This window comes from Phragmites australis, chromosome 9 (genome assembly GCF_958298935.1).
Source record: "Phragmites australis chromosome 9, lpPhrAust1.1, whole genome shotgun sequence".
In the NCBI taxonomy this organism is placed as follows: domain Eukaryota; kingdom Viridiplantae; phylum Streptophyta; class Magnoliopsida; order Poales; family Poaceae; genus Phragmites; species Phragmites australis.
In genome coordinates, this window is record NC_084929.1 from 30,599,705 (window position 1) to 30,625,785 (window position 26,081).

The window sequence follows — 26,081 nt, forward strand, 5'->3', positions numbered from 1 at the left end:
CTATTTGTAGTTCAGGTTATTCACAATCTGGGCATACCTCACATTGGCGACAAAGGATGAGGTTATGTTCCTATGGCTGGGCTCAAGTTCGTCCATCATGCTCGACCACAATCGACACCTCTCAATATTCAACCCACTTCCCCTTGAAGCCGTGAACCCGCCACAGGCAACCCTTATTCACGCACTTGACATCATATTCCTTCTTGCTTAATTTGACAACATAAAACTATCGTTGAAGCGATGTCACCCATTGAGTCACATCATCCTTCATAGCCTGACAGGTAGGATACCTAGCACCTTGAGTCACCTCATTTTGCGTATACTCCCAGGCCACTTGATTTCCCTCATTCATCACAAGGTTGTTAAAGTTAGGATTGTCCCAGTCCACGAGAACTGGAGCATCGTCCTCATCATCCAAGATGTCATACTCAGAGATTCGTTAGCCTCACGATCATCCCGCTCCATCTTTTCAATTAGAGAAGGGATTCTTTCCCCCTCGTCTGCCTCACCGGTAGGTTTATTCGAATAATCTGGTAAATGTGCACCATCCGAATAGACATCCTCCTCATACTCTTCCTCATCACTCTCCTCCTCCGTGTACCCCTACCATGTATCTCCCTAACTGCCTCCTTATTCTTCCATTACACAAGCAACATAGGAGACCAACATCTGTGCACAATATCCTGCAGGTACCTCTTCCATACTTCATCTTCAAAGAGTGGGAACACCTCCTAATATATGCCTTCTCTGTAACGATTGCCCACAATGCTAATGGTCATCTCTTGAATCCCGAGGTCTATTTTGAAACCATGCATTAATCAGGTATACAAGTATCTAACACTTTTGTGCATAGGTCTGGAGATACCCTTGTCTATTGACTGAAATACAGACAATACTACCCATTTTAGACTATATAATATTTCATTGTCCCCATAAAAAATCATAAACTAACACATATCCGACATACTTGACAACCATCAATAAAAACCCTAATATTATTGCAACAAAACATAAATAATTATGTAAAACTACATCTACAATGGAAAATTCATTACAAACATAGCGATAGAGCAACATGGCGAGATCTGCGTCATTTTTTATTCTTATATTTTTTAATCAAAAAATTGCAAATATACACGTTTGTTTTGGAAAATTGCAAATATAGACTCATGTCGCCCGCTCAACAGGCGATAGAGCGGTGTGGGCTGTCAGCATGGACAGACCCTTGCAACGAGTGACATATACCTATTAAAAAAGAAATTAGGATTGATTTTAAAATAGAAAATTCTGATTTTTTAGAATTGATTAATTTTTTTATATTTTGACATCGTAATCCTGACGGAACAGTTGAGTGGAGTCCTATGTCACGATGCTGACGGAGGACAGGAGTTGAAAAAATAAACTGAATGTAGGATACTAACATAGTAGAATAATATGTGCATAATATAAGATATAAGCAACGTAATCCCTAAACTACTCCCTAACTGTGTCCCCACTTTGGGACGATCCCCTATTCTTGGAATCCTGTGGCCCCTTGCTCTCATGTGGTCCGTTGAGTATGTGAGAGGGTCCGGCAGGATGACTATCCGCGGAGGCTGACCGCTGGGAACTGGCGTCACCTACTCCTCCTAGGTTTGTTGCGTGCCTATGAGAGGTGCGTCGCCTAGCTGGGAGGGCATAATCTTGTCCTACGTATGACCCGGCCCGAGGAAGACGTCAAAGCCAGTCGAGAAGTTTGTGGTACCCTCCCTGATGACCTGCTCAAGGTACTACATCGTAGCATGTATGCCATCGAAATCCTCAATCTTTGCATGTGGTTTACAGAGAAAACCATGTTAGCATGAATTGTGAATGTGAAATTAATGAAGTACATAATGTATTCTTGACATAGGTACCTGGCTCTCTAGCACCAGTGTAAAACGATCTGGAGGAGCTGTTGTCATAATGCTCACCGGGACCAGTGTAAGACAGTCTAGAGGAGCTATCACCGTAATGCTCACTAGCACAAGTGTAATACAACCTGGAGGAGCTACTGCAGTAGTGCTCAGCGTACGTCAGATCTAGTGGCATCATCGCGAAGGGGTGGAACAGAAGGCGTCTAAGCCGGTCAAGCGGTGGGGGGTTGATAAGCAATGTCTGGAGTGGACCTACAAGTGAACATCTTCATGATCTTCTGCACCTTCTCATAGATCATGTGGAACACACTATGTATTTTGGAGGAAGGGACATCTATTATATTGTCTAGTCACTCGATGTTAGTGCCGGCCTCCACCCCTATCTGTTACACGAGGTCCCTCTACAAAAAAATATTATGTAGGTTGATACAAGTTCTTTGTAAGTTAAATTTAGCGTACAACTATTGTTGGTGTTGATTAAATGTACCGCCAATGATTGAGCCTGGTCTCTGTTCACCGAATAAGTATCCTGCACGTGCGCCACATGAGTCTGAACCTTAGACGATGTGTACGTCACTTGTGGGTCCATGTCTGAGGTAGAAAACAAGTCAGGTAGTCCATGAATGCCTCCTTACCAGTCCTCATCAACCATGCCCTCTGCCCCGTCATCCTAGTGCGCTATCAACTATTGAATACGTGGCGCCCACAGGGTAGTTAACGACGTACCCTTCTGTGACATCTTGCAAGATGAGTTAATACATAAGATAAGGTGTGTGACTGAATATTCAAAGAAATGAATCATAAAATGTACATGTGCACGTGAGCAGGCATGATTTAGACGAGGGTAGGGAACTATTGGTACCGATCAAATTGACACATAATCTGATGCGCCGTGTAGTCCTCGACGAAGATGATGGCATTCATTGTTAGCCATTATTCTCAGTCTCGTGTGCACAATGAAGACAATCCATAGGGGGTACATCTGAATATGCCCTCGTAGGTGTACGGGGTCCACCTCACGTCACCGATCATGAGGTCGTCAAACAGGGCAATGAAGTCTAGGTACGCCTTGTACATCTGGACATTGGCCCATGTAGCCTGCATAGAGAAAGCTCATTAGACAAACAAATTAATAGATTCTTTTGGAATATTTCCATATTGGTTGTGGAAGGGCAATACGTCCAACTTAAAACTAGGGAGGCTCTCACCACATCGGCTAGCTTTTGGGGTGTAGAAAAGGCATTTCGATGTCACAATTGATATCAGAGCCCAATCCACAAGGTGTGGCTACAATCTTTGGCCTGATGGATATGAGTGTGTGTGAAGATCCGATGGACCGTTTGTGCCAGTGGACATGGCCTGAGGGACCGTCAATGTACGGTGAAGGGGCGGTGAATAACTAAGGGATCTGTATGAATGGGGAGATTGTTGGAATAGTCTCACATTGGTTGTGAAAGGACAATGCACCCAACTTAAAACTGGGGAGTCCCTCACCTCATCGGCTAGGTTTTAGGGTGTAGAAATGCCCTTTTGATCTTGCAATTACATATTTTCTTTTTCAATCTCTCTCATATTCTATGAGGTGTGGAGCAAGAAGGTGTGTAATAATGACAATCCACGTTGCTGATTTTACAACTTGTGCCCCTGAGCTGAGGCCCTTTTCTGTTTATTTTTAGCTTCTTTTCTTCCTTGCTTTAGGTCATTATGTCAATATTGGCAAGTGAATTGCTTTGCTACTTTTGTCCATTTTCAGTAACAAATGAAAATGGTGATTATATTGTTGGCCTATAAGGATAAGGTAAAGAATGGGCTAGAATGAAGTGATTATTCTTCCACCAATATTATCACTATGAATCTTCTTTCAATGATCATCAGATGACATATTCATTGAGATAACAAAAACAAGGTGCACAATGGTGATAGGGAGGTTATTCTACTTTTGCCATTTATGAGCCCACATATATATGATAGTTATGATGTTTTGTGCCCTAATCTGCGAGACTCTAGGAGAATTTAAATTGATTTTACAATCCAAAGTGATAGATGGTTGTCTCTTTTCAGGAATTTAAGTTGAATTTGTAGTTTAGAGATCTGTCTCGGCACTATACTTCTCACCATGGCTTTCCAATTCAAATACATTGACTGATGATAGGAGGCCACATATTGGCAAATGAATCATTCTACTACTTTGTTGTTTTTGTCTATTTTCAGTTATAGATGCGGATTATTTTGTTGGCATATGATGATGAGTCAAAGGGTGGGCTAGGATAAAGTGATTATTTTGCATCATTATCCTAGTTATGTTTAGGCAATTAATTATTCCATCATGTCTGTCATGATTAGTATTCACTTGTTTTTGTCATTGTGTATATTAGAGAGTGAAGGTTTATCTAACCCTAAATGTGGTTTTGATAATTAATGACAATACCAATGGATTAACAATTGTGTAGAAAATTGTTAGTAGGTTGTTTCATAGGAGATGCATGATTGATAGAGCATGAATTCATTGAGGAATGTCATATGATCAAGAGAGATGCATCGAAATGAATGAGCTCTAGGTGATGCTTATGTGATGAAGGAGAAGCTAAAGTGGAAGAGATCTCGAAGGTTGAGAATGGTCACAATAGGGATATTGAAGGTTTATCTATCTCTAAGTGTGATTTTGGTAATTAATGACAATACATATAGATTAATAATTGTGTTGAGAATTGTTAATAGGTTATTCCATAGGAGATGCATGATTGATAGAGCATTAATTCATTGAGGAATATCGTGTGATCAAGAGAGATGCATCGAGATGAATGAGCTCTAGGTGATGCTTATGTGATGAAGCTAGAGTGGAAGAGATCTCGGAGATTGAGAATAGTTTCAATAAGATTGATAATAAGCATGAAGGCTAAGTTACTTTGTGAAGATTAAGTAACTAAAGGTATGAGACTGTCAATTATATTTTATGAACTAACTCATGTGCTATGTGCTTGAGAATAAGTGGAGTTAGGTTCCATATGAAGATTGACAATAAGAGTGAAAACTAAGTTACTTGTGAAGATCAAGTGACTTAATTTATAAAGTTATAAATTAGGTTTTATAGGCTAACCTCTGTACTTTGTGCTTGAGAGTGCGTTGGGGTTAGGTTCTATAAGAAGGCATGAGTTGAATTGACATGTTCAATATGCCAAGTTGGAAAACCAAGATCAAGACAAACTTAGTGGACAACTTATATGCTTGATGCTTACGGTTCATACTTTGGTAGCGAACCAAATGAAGATGACGCGAAGAGCAAAATCTCCTATGCTTTGTGCGTGGGAAGCTATCAACAAAGCTTCATTAAGCTTTCGGAGATCAAGTGAAGATCAAGATAGAAGCGAGGATTATCATCATCATCAAGAGAAGATGAGTTGATGACGAGCCTTGAAAAGCTACGAGAAGCGTCGGGGTTTGGATGATATGTTCATCAAGTTCGATGGGATTGCTCAAGGCAAATGTATAACTAGAATAGGTTTTCTAGTTTTGCCAGTCTCAAAGTGTTTGGTGGGAGACCGGGTTATAGGATCGATAGCGGTACTATCAAGAGGGACTACCAAAAGTATTGCTCGATTGTTGTGTCAAGTGCTTAAACCATATGCTTAGTGCGGGATGTGTTTGTGTTTAGAGTGCGCTTTACAAGTCCAGGGTATTAAAAAGTGTTTTAGAATTAACCCTTTGTTGTTGTCGGTCTTAATGGAGAAAAGTGGTTGTGTCCAAGCCTTAGTGGTGATTCACATATCCTATATGATAACTAGTTTAATCTTGGAAGATTAAGCTTTGTACAATGGGTGGAAGTGTCTGAATGGTTTTCAGAGTGTTCCTATTTTTGATCCAATGTGGTTGAGATCATAAATTTAGTAGGGATGTGTAGCGCTCTGAATAAGCTTTCTATAGAGTTTGAAATCATCAAAATCAGATATCGGGATCAAAAGTTATCGCCGTTCTTAAGAGTGTCAGTTGTGCTGAAACAGGAAGTTCCGGTTTTGGACTCGAAGTTTCGAGTTAGTCAGTAGTACCGGGTTCAATCCGGAAGGAATCTCTTGGTTTTGGTTTTCTCATGAAACCGGAAGTTCCCATTTTGGACCAGAAGTTCCGAATTTGATTAACTTTTGAATAGAAGAATTGTTGTAATGGTAACATTTCAACCTAAGTTGGAACTTCTGACTTAGGACTCGGAAGTTTCGGGTTAGGCCATAATGCTTTGAAATGGTTAGTTTTTCAGAGTGGGGTATTTATACCCCTTTGCCTCCTTGCGTGGGGTATAGCTTTGGAAGTAATTTTGCTAACTTTGTGGTGCTTGTGAGAGGTGTTAGAACTTGGTGTTTCGTCTTTGAGTGCTCCCCTCCTAACTTTACCAATATTTTATGAGAATCAAGCCTTTGTGGCTTAGTAAGAATAGAGTGAGGTGTGTGAAGCTTGGGTTGCTCACATGTGTCGTATTAGTTACGAGTGTTTGAGCACTCGGTGTTGATCGTGTGCGAGTTTAGGAATTTCTTACTCTTGGAGACCACCGTCTCCTAGACGGTTCGATGGTGGATTGCCGGCGATCTCCTCAAGTGAAGATTGTAAGGAGGCCCGAAAGTGGTTGTGGAACTCACTATCTCTAGAGTGGAGAAAGAGTTGACCATAATAGAGACGAGGAGTGCATGTGTGCAGCCTCGTAAGGAAAAAGGTTGAAAATGACCTAGCTCAAGTGTGATCGAGCTTCCTCAACAGAGATGTAGGATATCTGTGGATATCCGAACTTTAGTAACAAATCATTTGTCTCTGTATTTCATACTCTTGTGCATTACTTTGATATTCATGCTTGTATGTTTATTTATATATGCATTGAGTTAATTTCGCGATATTCAATTTTGTTTTCTGAGCTGATCGGAAGTTTTGTTGAACAGTAAAATCGGATTTTTTTTTTCAATGAACAATAAAATTGAAACTTTCGATTGGAGTTTTTGCATATCTTATTAGATTTGAATAATCTTTTTCACACTCTAGTATTCTAACCTTAACACTTATTTAAGGTGATTGTGCACTAGTCGAGTCTAGAATATTTAGGTTTTTCAATTATAAAAAATCTATTAGTTTATTTCTGCTGTAATTTTAGGCCAAATAATAAAAGGGGTCGAAGTTTTGTTAAAAGGCATATTCACTCCCATCTATACGATATCACTGTCCTTTCAAAGAGATATGTACTCATGTTGCATACATGTCTAAAATATACTCATGCTATACAACTATGCTAGTTTTATCTGTTCTTGTTCATGAAAAACCTACAAAAAAGTGTAGGAGTCTGTTAAACCAGCTCCCACTCTCGGTCTAACCAATCACACTTGGGGACCAGTCGGTTAGACTGAGAGTGGGGGCGATCTAATCAACTGCTCAAAATATTGCAACCAGTTCTGGTAACAAACAATACGAACAAGACCGGTTCCGGTAACGAACAATATGGACCACACTGGTTAAACTGATCGATTAGATCGAGAGTGGGGCGTCTAATCGACTACTCAAAATATTATAGTAAGTTTCAGTAACGAACTAATTGTACTACTCTTCATATTATAGTCGGTTCATATGAACAATTGACTGCAATACGGGCAGTATTACTACCGGTTCTAGTAAAGAACCAACTTAACTACTCAACATAGTACAATCGGTTAATACGAATAACTGACTATAATACAGACAATATTACAGCGGGTTCTAGTAATGAACCGATTTTACTACAGCATAGTGCAATCGATTGATATAAACAACCAATTACAATATGAAAAATATTATAGCTGGTTTCGGTAACGAACCAACTTTACTACTCAGTATAGTACGGACCATATCTCAGTTAGTTTTAATATGGAACCGATTGTACTACTCATCATAGTGCACGCAATTTATGTTACGAATTGACTACAATATTTTAGTTAGCTTAGTTGATTTGTGGTAGCAACAGACTATAATAAAGATTATTACAGTCGGTTCTTATAGTCGACTGGAGTAGTTGCTTATTTTTACAATCCTTTTTTTTTTGTCGGTTTGAACCCCACTGAAAAAACGGTTAAAAGTCGATTGTGAAAACAATTTCTGTTGTAGTGAATAATAGATCCTGAATTCGAACCCGCCGTTTGCCAGAACATGAATCACGAGAAGAGCTAAAGATAAAGAAATGTGACTTTAATAAGAACAAAAAAATCAAGCACCTTATGTTGGCAAATCCATACTTCTAGCCATGTACATTTTGTTGTGTCACGAATCTCATGATAGGTTGCACGTAGCATGCATGGTAAAAGCTCGACAAACCAATGAATACGCATCACATCCATACAAATCTTCAATGCATGTCGCAAGCTGCAACAAAAATGGGGTAAGAACACATCTGAAATATGATCCTACTTGGGCTTGACCTCGAAGTACGGCATGTACTCTGACGCGTTGTCTCCCCCGTACGACCCTCTCGTGATCTCGACGTCGCTGTACGGGTGCGCGCGCGCGCCCCCCGCGCCGGCGAACTCGTTGGCCGACGAGCCGGCTGAGCTGACCCCGTCGGCCTCGTTCTGCAGCATGGCCTCGATCTCCTTCACCACCTCCCCCATGGCCGGCCGCGTCGCCGCCGACTCGTCCACGCACCGCATCGCCAGCTGCACGAACAGCCTGAACCCCGCGGTGCGCGCGGCGTCCCGGATCGCCGGGTCGAGGAGGCCCCGCAGCCCGTAGTGGTCGCGGTCGTTCGGGTCGATGGCTAGCCTGACCTCGCGCACGATGTACTTGCCGCTCTCGATCGGCTGCCGCCCGCTCACCAGCTCCAGCATCACCACCCCAAAGCTGTACACGTCGCTCTTCTCCGATAGCTGCTGCGTCATGTAGTACTCCGGGTCCAGATAACCCTATCAAACATTAAAAAAAAAACAATATGCTTGGTGTCAATTTCTATTGTCAAACTAATCATTTTTAGGTTTCTACGATCTTTATGCACAAGATTATATATGTATGAGTCATGATAAGAGATTGCAAAGAAATTGAGCACTAGTGCTGCTTACCAGTGTCCCTTTCACTTGAGTGGAGACGTGGCCCTTCTCGGTGTCAGCGACGAGCTTGGAGAGGCCGAAGTCGGCGACCTTGGCTTTCAGGTTATCGTCGAGGAGGATGTTGGTGGACTTGACGTCCCGGTGGATGATCGGCGGGTCGGCGAGCTCGTGAAGGTATGCTAGCCCCCTCGCTGACCCGATCGCAATCCTGAGCCTTTTCTTCCAGTCCAGGTACGTCCCTCTCGCTGCATGATAGATCGTGCACATACAGATTGATTGCTTTGAGCACAAGCGAGATGACAATTTGTGTCTATAGATTTCTGGCACTGTCATGGAGTTGGTTGCTAAATGTACCTATCAAGTTCTCTCTCAATGTTCCGTTGGAGACATACTCGTACACCAGCATCTGCTCCCCTTGTTCGTAGCAGAAGCCGATCAGGCTCACAAGGTTCCTGTGATGAACCCTGGAGAGCAGCTCGATCTCATTCTTGAACTCCACCACGCCTTGCATGGATCCGGGTTCTGCTCGCTTTATCGCCACCCGCGTTCCATCCACAAGTGTTCCTTTATACACCTTTTAATTTACCAATTTCGATATTTGTAAGTTGCCTGATTTTTTAAAAGTGTAGGCAGATTTATCTAACTAATGGATTATGATTCAACGGTATAACTGTTTGTGCAAATCGTCTTTTAAGAAAGCTGAATAGTGAGTTGATATTGTTTGATACCTTTCCATATCCCCCTGAGCCTATCTCATGGCTGTCTGAGAAATTGTTGGTGCAGTTCTTCAGTTCATCGAAAGAGAAGAACCTTGCTCCTTTGAGCTGTGGAGCCCCACCACTGTCTTTCTGAGAAACTCCCCATGAAGCTGTGATTTTGGAACAAAATTCAGTTCATATTTAACACTTAGTATTATTCTTGTCATGGTTGATTTGGGTTACTATTGTTTGCAAACAGTGACACTTCGTCGTTAAAACAAAAAACTACCCATGAAAATGATTGTAAGCTTCTAAAGCTTTCCTCGCTGAATAGTTTAGCGGCGCTGTCAGTGAAATAACAGGAATTGAAATACACACAAGTTTTAAAATCCTTACCGAAAGGGTCTGCTCGTCCCGTCATTTCCTTAGCCCGTTTCTTGTGTCGTAAAGCAAATAATACCATGGCAATGAGGGCAATCACAAGAAGTCCACCAGCTACCGCAATTCCAGCGATAGCACCTGTACTGATCTGTGATTTTTTACCACCAGCAGAAGCACCTGACACAGAAAGTCACAGTGAATTTCAAACCATCATACTAATTGTATACAAGTGGGAGTTTTGCGTGGTGAAACTAAGGTGTTGTACCTGACAAGGGTGCATATGGATCTGCAATGAAGTAATAAGGACCAAATTTTGTGGGTGGTTTGTAGGTCTGGTTGCTGAGATAAAAGCCAATCTTTATCAGTTCTGACAGGTTGAAGGACACCCCTGAAGATGGGAACAGCTTCACTTGAACCTGGAGGTAGTTGTCACTGTTGAAATGGATATCGTAGAGGTAAACTGAGTCGTCACGCAGAGCCAGTTGTCTCCAGAGGCTTGTCTCCAGTTGCTGAAAAGGGGCGCTGCTTGTCAAGTCCGTGAAGGATGGCGCTCTGAAGACCATCTTTCCGTTGTATGAATAGGCACATCCGCAGTTTGCAGGGTTCAGACTCTGAGAATTTGAACATGAAGCTGTCGAGGCACACTTGGCCAGGCTAGTCTTGTATGCTATCATGTTCTCCTGCTGGATGCTGCAGAAGCGTGATAAATCTGGATCCACGCACACCGGATTCCCAAATAGCCTGTATGCAGGTTTGACAAACAAGAAATGCAGGGTTGCTGAATGGATGGGTAAAAAGAGCAATTTTGTGGATCTTGGGGCTGAGTTTGCAGGTTCTTACACCAGAGTGTTGTTGTAGCTTGGGGTGACGTTGACAGACAATATACGGTTCTCCAGGAGATTAATAGCCTGCAGTTGTTTGCTGATGTTGCCTGTGATCTCAAGTGTCCCGTTGAATGCGTTTTTGCTCAGTACACTGTCTGGTCAGCGACATAAACAGGTAAACACAAAAGGTACTTTTTTGCTTATTAAAACTTAATTCGAGTATACGTCGCAAGAACATTACACTTGCTGCAGCTGGGGCAATGTGAAGAGACTCTTGGGGACCTCGCCAGAAAGTTGTCCGGAAGCTATGGATCTGATTGATAAAAACATATCAGGATGAGTGAAAAATTGTTCCAGCGATATTGATTTAAAGAGTGAGTAGCCTTATATTACTCACACAGAAGTAAGGGATGTTAACGTTGTGAACCAGTTTGGGGCTACTGAAGCGGCGAATGAGTTGTTGCTTAAATCCCTGGTTATGAAAGAACAGATTCATCAGAAATTATCCAGACAATTTGTATGATTGGACAAAGCAGCATAGCAGCGTTATAGTTAGTGACTTGGTGCCTTACACAACATTCAATTTGGTCATGCTGCTAAGATTTGGCAGTGATCCAGTGAGCTTGTTGCTTGCCAAGTTCCTGCAGAACCCCACATTTTTACTGAATAGGCACCACCATTGATATAGGAGATCTTATCTTAGCTGAACGTTTAAGATCACAGGTCACTTACAGCTCATTTAGATTAACCAAGTTGCTGATGTTCGGAGGAACTGCTCCCCCAAAACCGTTCCTATCTAGTCGCCTATCAAAGATGCAAAGCAAGTCAAAGATATGACAAATTTTGTTCAAAAAAGGAAAATATAATAGAACAATCTTGGTGGAATATTCGTGAATTCCACTGGTTATAAGATACTCACAGAACTTGGAGTGTTGAAACGCCCCCTATCTCTGCTGGGATTGAGCCAGAAAGCTGATTGCTATCGAACAATCTGAAAAAAGATGACGTGACGAGTTAGAGGATGCATTTATCAATATGATATGAAAAGTCTTGTGATCCCTTACATGTGTATCAGAGTCATATTGGAGTTGAAGAGGCCTGTAAGCGTTCCAGATAACCGGTTCTTATTGAAATGGCTGTCCATAGATCAGAATTTAGAAATATGAAACAGATGAAAGGGAGGTGCATACATTTTGATCTTGCTTACATAATCAAGAGCAGAAAATAAGATTGGCACTACTTACAAGTGCTTTGTGTGGGTAAGTAGATCAAGCCCTGGTGTCGTTGCTGTTGAGATCGGGATAGGTCCAGAAAGCTGATTATCAGCCAGATCCAACCAGAAGAGGTTTGAGAGTAGACCAAGTGAAGGCGGTATTTTGCCCGTAAACTTGTTTGAATTCAGTGCCCTAAAGAGAATGTGCGACATAACCAGTTAATTTTGTCTGTCAAATCAGAAGGAGTGTAAGAACAGAAAGTTGTGATGGATGTTTCATCTGGATAAACAAGCTAATACTTACAGGAATGAGAGCTGTGGTAGGTTGCCTAGTTCTTGTGGAATGCCTCCTGTGAAGCTGCAGCCAGCCAAGATCCTGACAAGTACAGTGCGTTTGTCATAAAGTTTGTTGGTGATTGTGTATGTCTGATGAGGAAAAGTAGGATCAACAACAAAGACTAATTCTGTGCATACAGTGTAGTAAGCTGAGAGAGGCTCCCGATCGAAGCAGGCATCGGACCACCGAGACCAATGTTGAAGGAAAGATCCCTGCAAATGCTTATGTTGTGAGCAAGAACACCTTTTCTTCTCTTACGCAAGGTAAACCAGTGTGACTTAGAACTTAACAGATCAATTTTTTTTTTTGCAATATACATTCAAGTGTATTTTGTTTAATTCCTGGTAACCTCGCCTTAATAATAGAATAACCTAATCCATTGCGTCACCAGACTAGTCAGAACTTAAAATCTGGTAAACTTGAATTGGTCAGCTTAGCTCAACAGCCCAAGGCTGAAGAAAGCAGAGTTTATAAACTAGAAGCAAAGCTGTTCTGACGAATTCAAAACCTTTCTATCCTGAATCATCTGAAATGCTATAGAATCATCCAAGCTCATGCCTTGTAAACCAAGGTGTTTTGCAGCTAATGATTCCGATAGAGGTTGGGGGAGGCAGGTGACTTACAGGTACACGAGCTGGCTGAGCTGGCCGATGCTGTTGCTGAGCGTACCCTGAACGTTGACACTTGACAGCCTCCTGCAAACGAGCACGCACGATGTTACGATAAGGTGGTTGCATGACAACATGAAATCGATCGATGCAGGAAGCGAACTGCACAGCGGCACAGCCATGGCCTGGTACTCACAGCGACGTCACCCTGCCGTTGTTGCACATGATACCGACCCACTGCAGGCCGCAGGGGTCGCTCGACGACCAGCTGGACGGGTAGTTCTTCCATTGGCTCATCAGAGATTGGAGAGCAGAAACTGCAGAGATTTTTTTTAAAAAAAATAGAGGGAAATTACTAGCAAAAGAAGCAATCTTGGGTCAAAATCCTGTCTAGTTTCTTGCAGGACCTATCCTGGCATCTTCCCCCGTGAACTAATGAAATGGAAATCCACGAAACGAACAGAACGTGCGTGCAAGAAGCAGAGCTAACCGCACTAACCATCTTGTGAGTTGGTGTCGCAGAAGCCGGCAGGAAGGCTTGCCAGCAGCAGCACGAGAAGCAGCGGCGGCAGGACCCGCCACCGCGCCGGCGCCTTCATGATCGGAACCCGGAGGCACGCTCCCCCTGCGTGGTTGGCCCTGGCCGTGAACTCTTCTTCTCTATCCGTCTCAACGCAAAACCCAGGGGGAGAGAGAGAGAGAGAGAGAGAGAGAGAGAGAGAGAGAGAGAGAGCTGCACAACTTGTAAGGTGAGCCCCTCCGATCCGCAAGGTCATGACACCAAGCCTCGCTGTACTGTTATACATGCATTGAATGGCGAGGGGGGCACCAACTCCCTGCGTCTTCTTCCTCCCCAGCGCGGCTGCGCAGGGAAGAGGTCAACCCAAGCAAATGGCAGGCGAGCCCACGCGCCTTCGCTTCGTTGCACCCCTGGTCAAAGGAGAGGAAGGAAAACGAGCTGGCCGCCAATGCAATGGAAAAGCTAACGCCGATAAGAAACGTTTGTTAATCCCTCGGACGACGGTCGGTGGCACGTAGCTTTCGCAGCCGAACCATGGGGGTGAGGCACTGGGGCTTAATTGCGATTAGCGCGCCGGCATCATTCCCTCTCCTTTTTGTTTTACTAATAGGGCCAACTCCATGGGAGTCGGCTTTCACGGTTGCAGTTATCGATACGGACTCCAAGCGTATATAAATGAGCTCTAGCGGAATCAACTTCTACTGCTACAGGGTTGCGGGCGCAAATCGGTAAGAGGAGAGGATCAGCAAATTTGAGGGAGGAATGAAGCTCCACAACATTGCTCAAAGAGGTGATTGTAGATTCGGAGAGAGAGTAATAGAGTAGAAAATAAGATATTTGCTAATAGTATTATAATAATATTAAAGTATGTTATAATATAGAGATAAATTTATAAAGTATTTAACGGAGATAGTCTTAAGTATATCGGGCTCTTGAACCAGGCCATTAGCAACGTCCAACCAAATAAACGTCGGCTCTTGAATCAGACCATTAGCAACGTCCAACCAAATAAGCATTGCGTGTGTGTATATAGTAGTGATATAAGCGTGTTGTACCGGGTTTCTAAAAAATTGGGAGCTTGATTGGAAGTTTCGTACTCTCGGCCAATCGGGTGTGAGTGCATGTTGTGATGTGTCTGATCGCGGGACCTGCATCCCCGGTCAATCGGGTTCTCCCGGTCAAATCACGACCGCCGGCGCGCATGCTTTGCTTGGAGCCTCGCTAATCGCTATCCCACCCTCCCACACAACCTCAGCTCTCTCTCGCAGGCCGAAACATCTACTCCAATCACGGAGCAAAACGGCTACGGAAAGTCCATGCTTTGCCTCTTCCGGCGCTTCGTGCCGACACGAGCTCTCCGCCGTGCAGACCAGCTCTGCCCCGTACGGCCGTACACACCATGGGAGCCTCTGGCCGAAACGGTCGCAAGTACAGGGCTGCACGGCCGGGGAAGCGGTCGACGCTCGCGTGTCAGCCGGCGCCACAGCCATTTTACTCAGCCGCATGCTTATTACGTTGGAAATTCCCTGGGTTTGGTATCGGCGGCTTCTATCCTGCATTGCGCTTTCTCACCACAGAACCCAGCGTTGACAAGCTGTTAAACAACACGCAAACCCAAACGGGCCAAGCAAAACTTCAACGCTTGAAACTCGGCGCCGCAGGATTTAAGGGTCTATTTGGTTGAGCTTAGGCTTTTACAAAGATGCTTTTAAAAGTTGCCGTTAAAAAACTGCTTATAAAAAACCTTTTGAATTAACTTTTAATGCAGATAAAATATATAATATATATAATATCTCTCAAATCATCATCTCTCATAAGCTATAAAAACTTCTTAAGTTTTTTTATCTTCTAGTAATAATGACAGCTTCTAACAGCTTTTGCTTCTCAGGATACATTTTCAAAAACATATTGTTTGGTTCAATTTTCTACTTCTAAGTAGCAGAAGCTAGCAAAAACTGAAACAAACAGGGCCTAAACAAGGCACCAGGTACATTACCTAGTCAACGGATCTGACGGAATCAGAATGTGACCTCGGTGCAAACGCACCAGTATCCAAAACTCAAGTCCTATATGCCTAGCAAAATAGCTAAATGGGTTCAAGTCCAATGGAGGGTGTGAACATTTCGGTTTGATCTACAAAATGAGCCATCGTACAGGATTATCTTTTGTGCTTAACGCCGCCTCACTTGAGACTCGCTCCTTGCAAGGATCATACCGGAGAGCTTGTCAACCTCGTAAAGGAGCCCAGCGGAAAACAGTAAGCTGCAGCAAAGCGGACCCAAAGGATTAGTTTGTTAACATGGATTACGGCATGACCACATGAGCATGCAGATAAACCCCAGAAAAATGATAAAGGAAGACCGCAACCACCAAAATAGGAACACTAACGCTAGGGTCTTACAAGGACGAGTTCTACATAATATTGTGAAAATGTTGTCTATCCACTGCCAGATATTTCAAAGCAATAACTACACATTATAATATAATAAGTTCCACCAGCACACTTTTACCAGGCATTGTCATGTGTGCTACATGCATAGCTTGGGAAATGCTGCTTCATGAAGTACCACAGAAATGCAACTTCTAAGGAACTGTAATATTGCAATGCTGTGTCGAGACCATGGTGGACACCGCAAACCTTACCCCGACATAGCACTAAAATGTGATCTATCATTGTCAAATAACTCTCAAAAGTCATGGTTGTCAGGTGGCTGAACTTCCCCAGGTAGTTGGTGTACTATAGTTTGCATGCAATAGTAACTCAGTGTAAATCTGATAAGTTACAGAAGGAACACTACTATGATATTTTGAATCAACAGATCTTACTTGGCTACTAGCAATCCATCTCATAATTTTAAATGGCGTGCTGGCTGCATAAGGCATATGTAAGGAGAACAACATGAAACCCACGAATAGTAATGTAGTGAGCCTATAGCATTATTATTTTTCAACATGCAAAAATGCTAATTGTAATATTCATAACAATATCCTATAGTTAACAATGAACAGTCAACCATTGCATAGTCCAAATGGTATGGCACTTGATTCTCTGGATGATGACCAGAGTTTGATTCCAACCAACAACGGGTTGGATGGGCTATCTATGTGGGCATTCTACTGTGGCTTCCAGGCTGTGCACATTCAACTGTCGTTTCTAGGTCTCTTTGTATTGTAGGTTTTGAACTTAAGATGACAACATTAGTCAATCCTCCCACCTCCAAAAGAAAAGGATAACGAATAAATACCTATGCTTTGGTAACATCACATTATACTTTGCAAAATTATTAAACTTACACCTTCTATTTCTCTCCTCCCAAAAGAACAAAAACTCATAAGCAAACATTCCATTGGAATGTCTAAACTAGCATCTCTGGATAATCTCAAACACGTTCCTTATTTAGCAGACTTGAAGCATTTGGATTTGTTGATGGGTTCATGGGACAGAATAAATGCCAATGTCTGGTATAAAGAAATCAGTCAAGTGTGCTAACATACCATGTTGTGATACAGACGCGGTGGACAGTGCCAGCTACAATAAGAGCAACAAGTTCTGCTACAACAACTGCAAGGAAAGAGCAATTATGATGAAAGAAAGTCAAAAAATAAACGCTGCAGGAAGTTATTAGAATTGAGATCATACGCCACACATACCTGCACCCCACCCGGTTCTAACTCCACTAGCTTCTTGGTAGTTCCCAATAAACTGCAACAGTTGTCCAATTATCAATTTATCATACACCAAAAATTCCATGCAGCGAAAATACATTTGTTGATGAAAGAGTTGATGAGTGCAGAACTAATTGATCTTATAACACAAAACCGTGTTAAGGGTGGCAGCCAAATGTACTTTAGTGTGCACCACAAGGTCGCTAAGTGTTATATGCTAGGTTCACTATGTTTTGCCTTGCTAAGGGTCTAGTTGCACAAGTTTCTATCATTTCATTTAGCAAATCAGGAAGAGTAAAGAGCTTCTCCAATATCCACCATTCCGAGCGAACAAAAAAAAACAAAAACAAAATAGAAGCAACACGGGATTAGGAGGGCAACACGGATTAGGAAGGGACAGACGGTGAGGAGTAGTAGGAAGAGGAGGGAGCAGACGAAGCCGCCGGCGATGGTCATGAGCTCCGACGAGGCGAACTTGCCCCTGTACATCTCGAGTAGCGACAGCGTCACCGCGAAGAGAAGTAGCGACAGCAGCATCGACCGCCCAGTGCTCGCCATCTGCGACAACAAACGGATCTCCAGCGAGTCAAACAACTACCCCCCGAAAAGTTTCAAGAGCCTCGCATCAAAGACAGAGAATCAGACCCCCGCAGGCCAGCGAGAGATGGATCGCGGCTCACCTCGGCTGGACCGTATCGCAGATCTGGGGAGACGGGCAAGGATGGCAGCAGCAGTAGGGTTTGGCGCTTCTTCTTCCCCTCTCCCCGATCTCGCGAGACGGATGTTAGATCTAGCGCCCAGTCGAGTCGCCTCGCCTGATCGAGGGGTTGGGGATGGGCCCACCAGAGTGCTCTAGTTGGGCTTGATGAGGGAGTAGGTTGGGCCCACTTTCTTGTAGAGTAGATAATTGAATTTTGATTGAGTTATTTTTCTAAGGGAAAAAGGTCGCCCATATAAGGTCATTCGATTTGGGCCGACGGATCCGAGGTGTCCGGCCGAGTTTTTTATATACTTTTCAAAACAAAAAATTACAAATATATATGTTTATTTTGAAAAATTGTTAATCTAGACTCATATCACCCATTTTAAAAAGTGATATCACCCTTTCAACGGGTGATATATCGATATAGCTTGCCAGTGTTGACAGGCATTGCTACATGTCACTCGTTCAATGGGTGGCAGGACGAGTTGCCATTCTAACGGGTGGCAGGTACATATCGCCTTTCCAACAGCTTCCAACAGGGGATGGGAACATGTTGCCCTTCCAATAGTTAACAAATATCTATTTTTTCAATAAAATCTATTATCTATATTAAAGGGCTAAGAATGGGAGCAATTCTAAGGTCAAATTACTGTAGCTGTTGTTCATGTGGGTCCCACATATGTGTACGTATATAGATACGTATATGTATTCGTATGTATATGTGTATTGTATGTGTATGCATATGTGTGTATAGATAGCCTCTGTGCATGCTCTTATGTTCGCTTCGTGGTAAGCTTATCTATTGTTTTCCACAAGGCATCGAACTTTTGCTGCTGATTCTGACTACACAACCTTTGAAAAAGGTTCATCATGTTCTTGTTCTTGAACTGTCTGAAGAAGTTAGCACCCAAACGCCTCATGCACTACACAACCTTTTAAAAAGGTTCATCATGTTCTTGTTCTTGAACTGTCTGCAAATCTTGTGAGATGGGTCTGACTTGGTGTTCAGCTGAACTATCCTGCAGGTTGAGGATTGCCTTCAAAATCTTTGCATGCGGATCATGTGTAAGGCAGACATTCGGTCGATCCATCACAACAAAAATCCTGATGCACTGCATGAACTAATACTAGATGTCTAAGTTCTCACTTTCGACAAAGGAAAATGCCACTGGTAATATTAGGTAGTCCCGTCGATGCAAATGATAGGGCAACAATGCTATAAAAGCTTGAATACAAACTCCGAAGGCAAAGATTTTGCATTGCAGGACCAACATATCAAGTTCCTTCACCGACAGGTAGTGCGCAGTATCAATGTAAGTTTTAGGGTTCCTCTTAGTAATAGTGCGAAGCAACTGTGGAAGATCATCGTATGATACTTCGTATGTCTTGAATCCTATCTCAATTGCCTTTCTCTTCACCCTAAAAGCCTTGTCGTAGCTAATAGTATATCGATACCTCTCCTCAATTATCCTGATTATGGATTTGGATTCATAGTTCAGATCATGTGGTATTTCTCCACAATTTGATCATACATCACCTATGGAACAACCTACTAACAATTCTCAATAATGTTGTTAGTCCATAGGTATTATCATTAATTATCAAACCACATATAAGGGCTAGATGCACTTTCAGTTTTGGAGTCTTGATGACTGATTGGCACATTAAACCTTGGTGGCTCAAGCTTGTTGACCCTCTAACTTAGTATAGAGCGGCAGCAAGAATCATATACAGAGACACGGAGGCCCTTGCCTTGGTAGTTAAAGCTCTAAAGTGAAAACAACGTACAAGTGATCGGAAAAGAGATTGATGGTGAGACCTTACCTTGATGGCTGGGTGGTTTATCGTACTTGAGGTCTTGCCTTGGTGCCTTAGTAGCTCAAAAGCCATGACCAGAAGAGTTTGCTATCTCTACTTTATTTACGTTTTTGCATTTACATACTTGCAATCTACCTTTGCGCACTTACTTTTCTAGAATAGTTTGTTAAGATTGACTATATGATGCTAACCTTTTGAGTGGTAGATTAGACACACTAGATAAACTTAGAGCATATTTAGATAGAAATCGATATAGGTTTATCTTGTGAAATTTTTAGAGCCTAATAGTTTTAATTGTCCTAATTCACCCCACTCTTGAGACGTCGCCGATCCTCACAAGTGGTATTAGAGCCCCGTGCTCTTGATAGGTTTAACATCCTAGAGAGTTGTGACGTCTGGGTTGGAATGGATATCGGTAGTGCTCCACACTTTGACGACACTAATTTCTCCCGTTGAAAAATTCTATTAACTTGTTTTCTATAAACCAAAGGTTTAAATGTTTGGAAGGTCACCGAATAAGGGATGAGACAACGTCTCATAAACAAGAAGAGACAATCTGTTGCTATGGCGAAGGGTATCCTTTTATCATCTCTTAGCATTGATGATTTCAATAGAGTATATTCTCTCACCAATACATATGATATTTGGACTAACCTCATTGAAAATACTATGAGCAAAGAATATGAGCAATGAGAAATACCATGTGCTTGTCACTAAGCTCAATAGCATCAAACAATTTGTCCATGAAAATACTAATGATGTGTACTTACATTTAAATATTCTTGTCAATAAGATCAATGGAATAGGTTTGACGTAAATTGAAGACACTCAAGTTGTGAGAAAAATACTTCAATCTATTCTTCTAAAGTACAAAGCTAATTGTCTCCATCATCTACGATGACCACGATATGAGCAAGATGACTTCAATTCATGTTCTCAGCAAGATCACCGCCCACGGGATGACCATGAACATAGAGGTTGAAGCTTCTACCCCATCCGATGCCAAGAACATTACCCTAACAAGCAAATAAGAACCATACTCACACATGAAGCAAAGATAAAGAGACAAGAGTAAGAGTCAAGCTCAACCGAAGATGATGTTGATGAAGAAGATGAAGAAAATAAGCAAAACACCTCAAATGACGAAGAGATGGGTCTCAAAGTCGCCAAACTCATCTTACAATTGCAGAAGAACATAAAGAGGATCAATGTCATTAATCATCTATTCTCTATTGAAGACTTGGTCAACACAATTGATCATATCAGGAAGTAGAAGAAGATCAAGAACAACAGGAAGAGACAAAGCATCTGCAAGCATAGAAAGATGGGCGGGTGAAGATGAAGATTCAAGCTCAAGTGATGAGAGCTTCACCACTCGCTCCTCCAAAAGAAACCCTTACTCAAGGTCATCATCACACAAGTGCCTTATGGCCAAAAATATAAAAAATGATGCAAGTGATGATGAATCTGATGAGGATTCACCCTCTCAAGAAATACTTCTTGATTTGATCAATGAGCAATAAAAGGTTTTAAAAAATCATCTAAAGAATTTAAGAAAATTAATGCTCTCAATGACATTCATGCTACCTTTGTTTTCAATTATAAACAATTATTAAGCAAATTTGAATTATTAAACAAGGAACATGAAGAGCTTAAGGCAAAATTTGAGTATACTGAATATCAATCTAAGGTCTCTTCAAAGCAATCTACATCTCTCTTTAATTTCAATTCTAAGGTAGATGCTTCTGTCACGACCCAAATTCTTAATCACGCAATTAAGCATAATCATACTTCTTAAGCATTATATTTAATTTTGCGTAATTGTAATTCAGAACGCTAATGCACTTCGTTAAAAGTAAATTGGATGAGAGAAATAAATTCGGGAGAGAAAAGAATAGAATTCACAATTAAAATGGGCTTTTTCTCTCACCCGTGGGCCCCACCTTCCCAACCACCCAAATGGGCAGCCCCACCTGCTCCCTCTCTCTCCTCCCTCACCCCCACACCTCCCACCCGTGCAGCAGCTGCTGCTGCCTCCCTCTCACTCCCCTCTCAAGCTCTCTCTCCCTTTCTCCTCAAATCCGAGCTCTAGAGAAGGATTAAAGGTAAGCATGTGGTACCATTGCATTCTAGAGCTCAAAAGCTACTCATCCATCCAATTCATTTTCAAATTTTCGGAGGATTTGAGTCGTTCTTGGCTCGTTTTGGTGTTTAGGGTTAAAACGAGAAGAACACCGAAATTCTTCGTTTCCCGAGTATTTCCTCCACTTTCTAACGGTCACCCAACTCCACAAGCATCTTGAGTAAGTCTCTTAGGCTCTCCATAGCAAAAATTCGTGATTTGGTTGATCGATCTCGAGTTTTAGCAAAGTTCATGAGTTTTTGAGATTTTAGACCAAAATGAGGGTTTGGTTGAGATTTGATTTAGGAATTGAGTTGCTAGGTGGTTAGTTAAGTTCTATACTCTCGAAACTCTCCCAAACATATACTCCTTTAGAGTGGAAAAGATCACAAATCGATTTGGTAAAGTTTCCCCTCAAATAGAAGCAGTTCTGTAAAGTACGAAACCTCCGTAAAATTGTCCGGAGATTCCGTAGTCCAGAACCTCCACAAAAATATGCAGATAGTCCGCAAAAGTGCGGAGGGTCCGTAGTTACTATTTATCAGGCGTGTTGAGGCTTGTAAAATTCATAATTAATTAATCTAAACCCCAAACCATGTGGGACTAGTTGTGTTAGCTTCTTATGAGTGTGAACTACGTGTTAAAAATGTTGAAATTCTAGAAAATATTTTTGAGAATTAGTGAGTTAATTAAATGTGTTTCGGCTTGTTTAGGTCACGATTAGTTGTTGCCATATCCTACAATTATGAAACCACTTTTGTTAGCCTTGTATTAACATGCTCTACACATTAAAAATACTATAAGCCATGAGATGAGTGTTTGAATTCTGTTGTTTAATGAAATATGCGCTGAGGTTTAATGAGTCATTGAAATGGTTTCAATCTTTAATATCTCGTAATTAATTGAATCTAAACCCCATATATAGTGTATGACCATGTTTAGGTAGAGTGTGTCTAGTGTTCAAGTTGAATCGATCGACGAATCGTAGAAAACACATTTTTAGCCCAGGTTCGGAGTGTCCGGACAAAAGTCCGGAGGGTCCGCACATGTCCGGAGTATCCGAAGAAAAGTCCAGATAGTCTGGAGTTTGCCTGAGTTGCGCAATGTCCGGATGTTCTGCATAATTTTGCGGATAGTCCGCATATGTCCGGAGGTTCCGGAGAATTCTTCGGAGGTTTCGCACTTTCAGCAACTTTTCAAATTGGTTTGAGTCCTAATTTTGTTCTAGTTCACATATTTGCACTTTTAACATGTTTTGCGCATCCTATGGCATGAACTGTTCCATTTCATCCATACTCATGGCATTGCACGCGTTATTCTTTTTAGAGAACGCCGATCCGATGATCCCGGAGGCCGAGTTTGATCCTGATGCGCCCCACCTTTTTGATCCAGGGTAGCAAGGCAAGCAACTAAGCATATTGATCCCTCTTGTGTAATTGGATAAGTCTAAAATTGATGAAATGCGCTTATGTATGTATGCATGTTTAGTGAGTCAATGTCGGGTACTAATGGGTAGAACCTATGTCGATTGCATTCTTCTACTTTGAATACGTATGTATTTACATTCCTTGTAGCCTTGAGGTGTTGTCAATGTCTAGATATGAGTTCGACTTATATGCTTAGCCATGCTTAGGTCATTTGGTAGAAGTCGAACGACGGCGCATCCTGTTGTTCGCGAACATAGGACCTCCTTATGGTTACATACACTTGTTGAAATTGAGATGGTTGTATGAGTGGTGAGACTGAGATAAGGTGTGGGCAGTGCTAGGATGGTGTTTTGTCCTGCCCGGATGTGGAGTTCCCCTGCGTAGGTCGGTAGAGGAAAACCGGACACCGTAGGCCACTTGCATCGTTTAAGGTTGATCATCGTGGTAGTTGACTTTAGCACTTACCTTACTCAACACATGCCGATCTAATGGTAAGGCGAGCCGAATACCTTCGCAGTTGTGACTTTGTGGGGCTTGAACATCGACGGTGTGAGCTGTTAGGCTTGTAAGTGGTACTAGTTTGCTCCGGGAGTAGTTCTAGTACCGTCGCGTCGAGCGATGCATGCCGCACACAGTTGGGACTGGTTGGGAAAGGTTGACACGGGTACCCCTTAGCAGGTGGCACAAGCCGTATGGTCCCCGAGTCGTGTGGGTCCAGGAGTATCCCCCTGCAAGGTGTATAAATAGTTTGAACTGCCACGCTCTCGGTCATGAGTATGCTATTGTTTCATTTGCACCCGGTCATAGAGTTTTGAGTATGGTTTGTGGTTCGGTATGTGGGAGATGGTGATGTGGGCACTTGTTACTTATTGATATACATGTTGGTACAGTTACACTTGTTCAGTTGTTAGATGCAGGGTAGTTTTGATATGTTTTGGTAAAGTTTCAGTCGCTCACACATATGTCTAGGAGGTTTAGTGTATATGTTTTACTTAACCTGTGGTTCATCCTTGCTAATGATCAATGCATAATTCTTGAAGTCGAGCTATGTATATGTGCTCTATATGGTTTAAGTCTTACGAGTACCTTCGTACTCATGCCTGCGCTTTCAGGTACTCCTGTTGCTGAGGGAGAGGCGGTGTTTGGCTACTTCGTGCCCGCCGATGCAGGTGGTGGGCAAGAGTAGTGCTTCCTACTCTGGGTGGTCGTGCTTTTGTGATAGAGCCTAAGGGCATATGACTCCATCCCCCTTTTGTTTTATAGCTTTTAGTCTTCCGCTGCTTAGTTCTTTTGCTGGTTAGGAGTTGAGCAGGTTTTAGTCTTCTCCTACCTATCTTTTACTGTAAATTGTGATAACTTGTTGCATGCTTAAGAACTTGTAATATAATGTTAATTACTCGCTCTTTCTTAAGTTTTATTGCGATGTACATGTTGGAAAGGCATGTGTTCCGATCTTAGGCAAAAAACGCGTGCCGGGACTACCGGGATGATATTCTGGTTAATCATTGAGGTTGTGATTATGAATAATGATCCTCCTAGTGATTAATTAGAATATTATTTGGACGGTTCCTCACACTTTCACTTCTTGTGATGATTTAATTGTTATATTTAGCTCACCTCTTTGCAATGAGATATGCACTGAGAATATTTTTGTAGAACCATCTAATGAACTCACTGCACAAGAGAATGATGAGCTCAAGCAGGAAGTGAAGATGCTCAAAGAAGACTTGGCAAGATTAAAGGCCAAATGATGTATCCAACCTCCTCAAGATAATCATGATAGCATGATGAACAAGCTTGTGGAGGGGCCCACTGTGACATACTTCAAGTGCCATCAAGAAGATAACATATTCTTTCAATGCAAGCAAGTTAAGAAGGAGACCAAGGAAAAAAAGAAGATAAAAAATCTTTCCAACAAGATCTCCAACCTCTACACCAAATCTAACTACAGATCAAGAGCAATTACTATAAGCTCAAGAAAAACAACAATAGCAATTCTGTTAGTGTTCCAGAGTCTCCGAGTAAGACTCCAAGAGAAAATCTTTGTCTGTCTTTAAGTCTGAACCCAGAGTCTCCGGATTAACCCGGATACTCTGGACTGTGTTAGTGTCCCGGAGTCTCCGAGTGAGACTACGAGAGAGAGTCTCTGTCTCGCTTCAAAGCCTAAGCCCGGAGTTTCCGGGTTAGCCCGGATACTCTGGATGCTGTCAGTATCCCGGAGTCTTCGAGTGAGATTTCAAGAAAGAGTCTCTATCTGCTGAGGGTGCTAAAGACGGAGTCTCCGAGTTGGTCTGGAGTCTCCAGGTCCTGATGCTTCCGGACCTTCCAGGCATCCTTCGGACTAGTTTCTTGCCCGTTTTTCTCAAGTGTTACCCGGAGTCTCCGGGTGAATCCGGATACTCTGGATCAGTGTAACGGCTAGTTTTGACAGGTTAGGTGCGTGTGTTTCTGTGCTACCTAGAGTCTCCGGATAAATCCGAATACTCCGGGTCTATCTAAAAAGCACTGTAATGGCTAGTTTTGGGGGAAAGAGTATAAATACCTCTTCACCCCCTCCATTCAATGCTGTTGAGCTACCTATGAACCAACCTTCTAAAGAGCATTCAATAGTCCTCCCAAACCCCTCTAGTGCTTGATCTTTGCAAGATTTGGGAGTTAGGGTTTGGGAAGTGAAATCTAGAGCAAGAGAGCAAAAGCAAACCTTTGAGCATTTGAGTTCTTGCCAAGCTGTGATTTGCATTATTTACTCTTGAAGCTTCGTGCTTCTAGACGGCAAGAGGTCACCCGTAGAGCACCCAATCTTTGTGGAGTGCCACGGGAAGTTTGTAT

General features: G+C 42.3%; 2 protein-coding genes across 2 annotated transcripts; both read right to left on the minus strand.

The window, feature by feature from the left end:
- Positions 1 to 8,069: 8,069 nt before the first annotated feature.
- Positions 8,070 to 13,963, minus strand: LOC133929097 (leucine-rich repeat receptor protein kinase HPCA1-like). The gene is made up of 19 exons (XM_062375698.1): positions 13,496 to 13,963; positions 13,193 to 13,313; positions 13,012 to 13,083; positions 12,526 to 12,600; positions 12,356 to 12,427; positions 12,083 to 12,244; positions 11,903 to 11,974; positions 11,758 to 11,829; positions 11,571 to 11,642; positions 11,411 to 11,479; positions 11,236 to 11,310; positions 11,080 to 11,151; positions 10,855 to 10,989; positions 10,280 to 10,755; positions 10,030 to 10,191; positions 9,664 to 9,803; positions 9,290 to 9,509; positions 8,948 to 9,180; positions 8,070 to 8,794 (listed from the first exon to the last, which is right to left on the minus strand). The coding sequence occupies exons 1-19, from the start codon at positions 13,800 to 13,802 to the stop codon at positions 8,300 to 8,302; spliced, it is 3,102 nt and encodes a 1,033-aa protein (XP_062231682.1). The 5' UTR covers positions 13,803 to 13,963; the 3' UTR covers positions 8,070 to 8,299.
- Positions 13,964 to 15,325: 1,362 nt separating this feature from the next.
- Positions 15,326 to 18,039, minus strand: LOC133929098 (uncharacterized). The gene is made up of 5 exons (XM_062375699.1): positions 17,863 to 18,039; positions 17,585 to 17,740; positions 17,168 to 17,219; positions 17,012 to 17,078; positions 15,326 to 15,778 (listed from the first exon to the last, which is right to left on the minus strand). The coding sequence occupies exons 2-5, from the start codon at positions 17,738 to 17,740 to the stop codon at positions 15,688 to 15,690; spliced, it is 366 nt and encodes a 121-aa protein (XP_062231683.1). The 5' UTR covers positions 17,863 to 18,039; the 3' UTR covers positions 15,326 to 15,687.
- Positions 18,040 to 26,081: the final 8,042 nt, after the last annotated feature.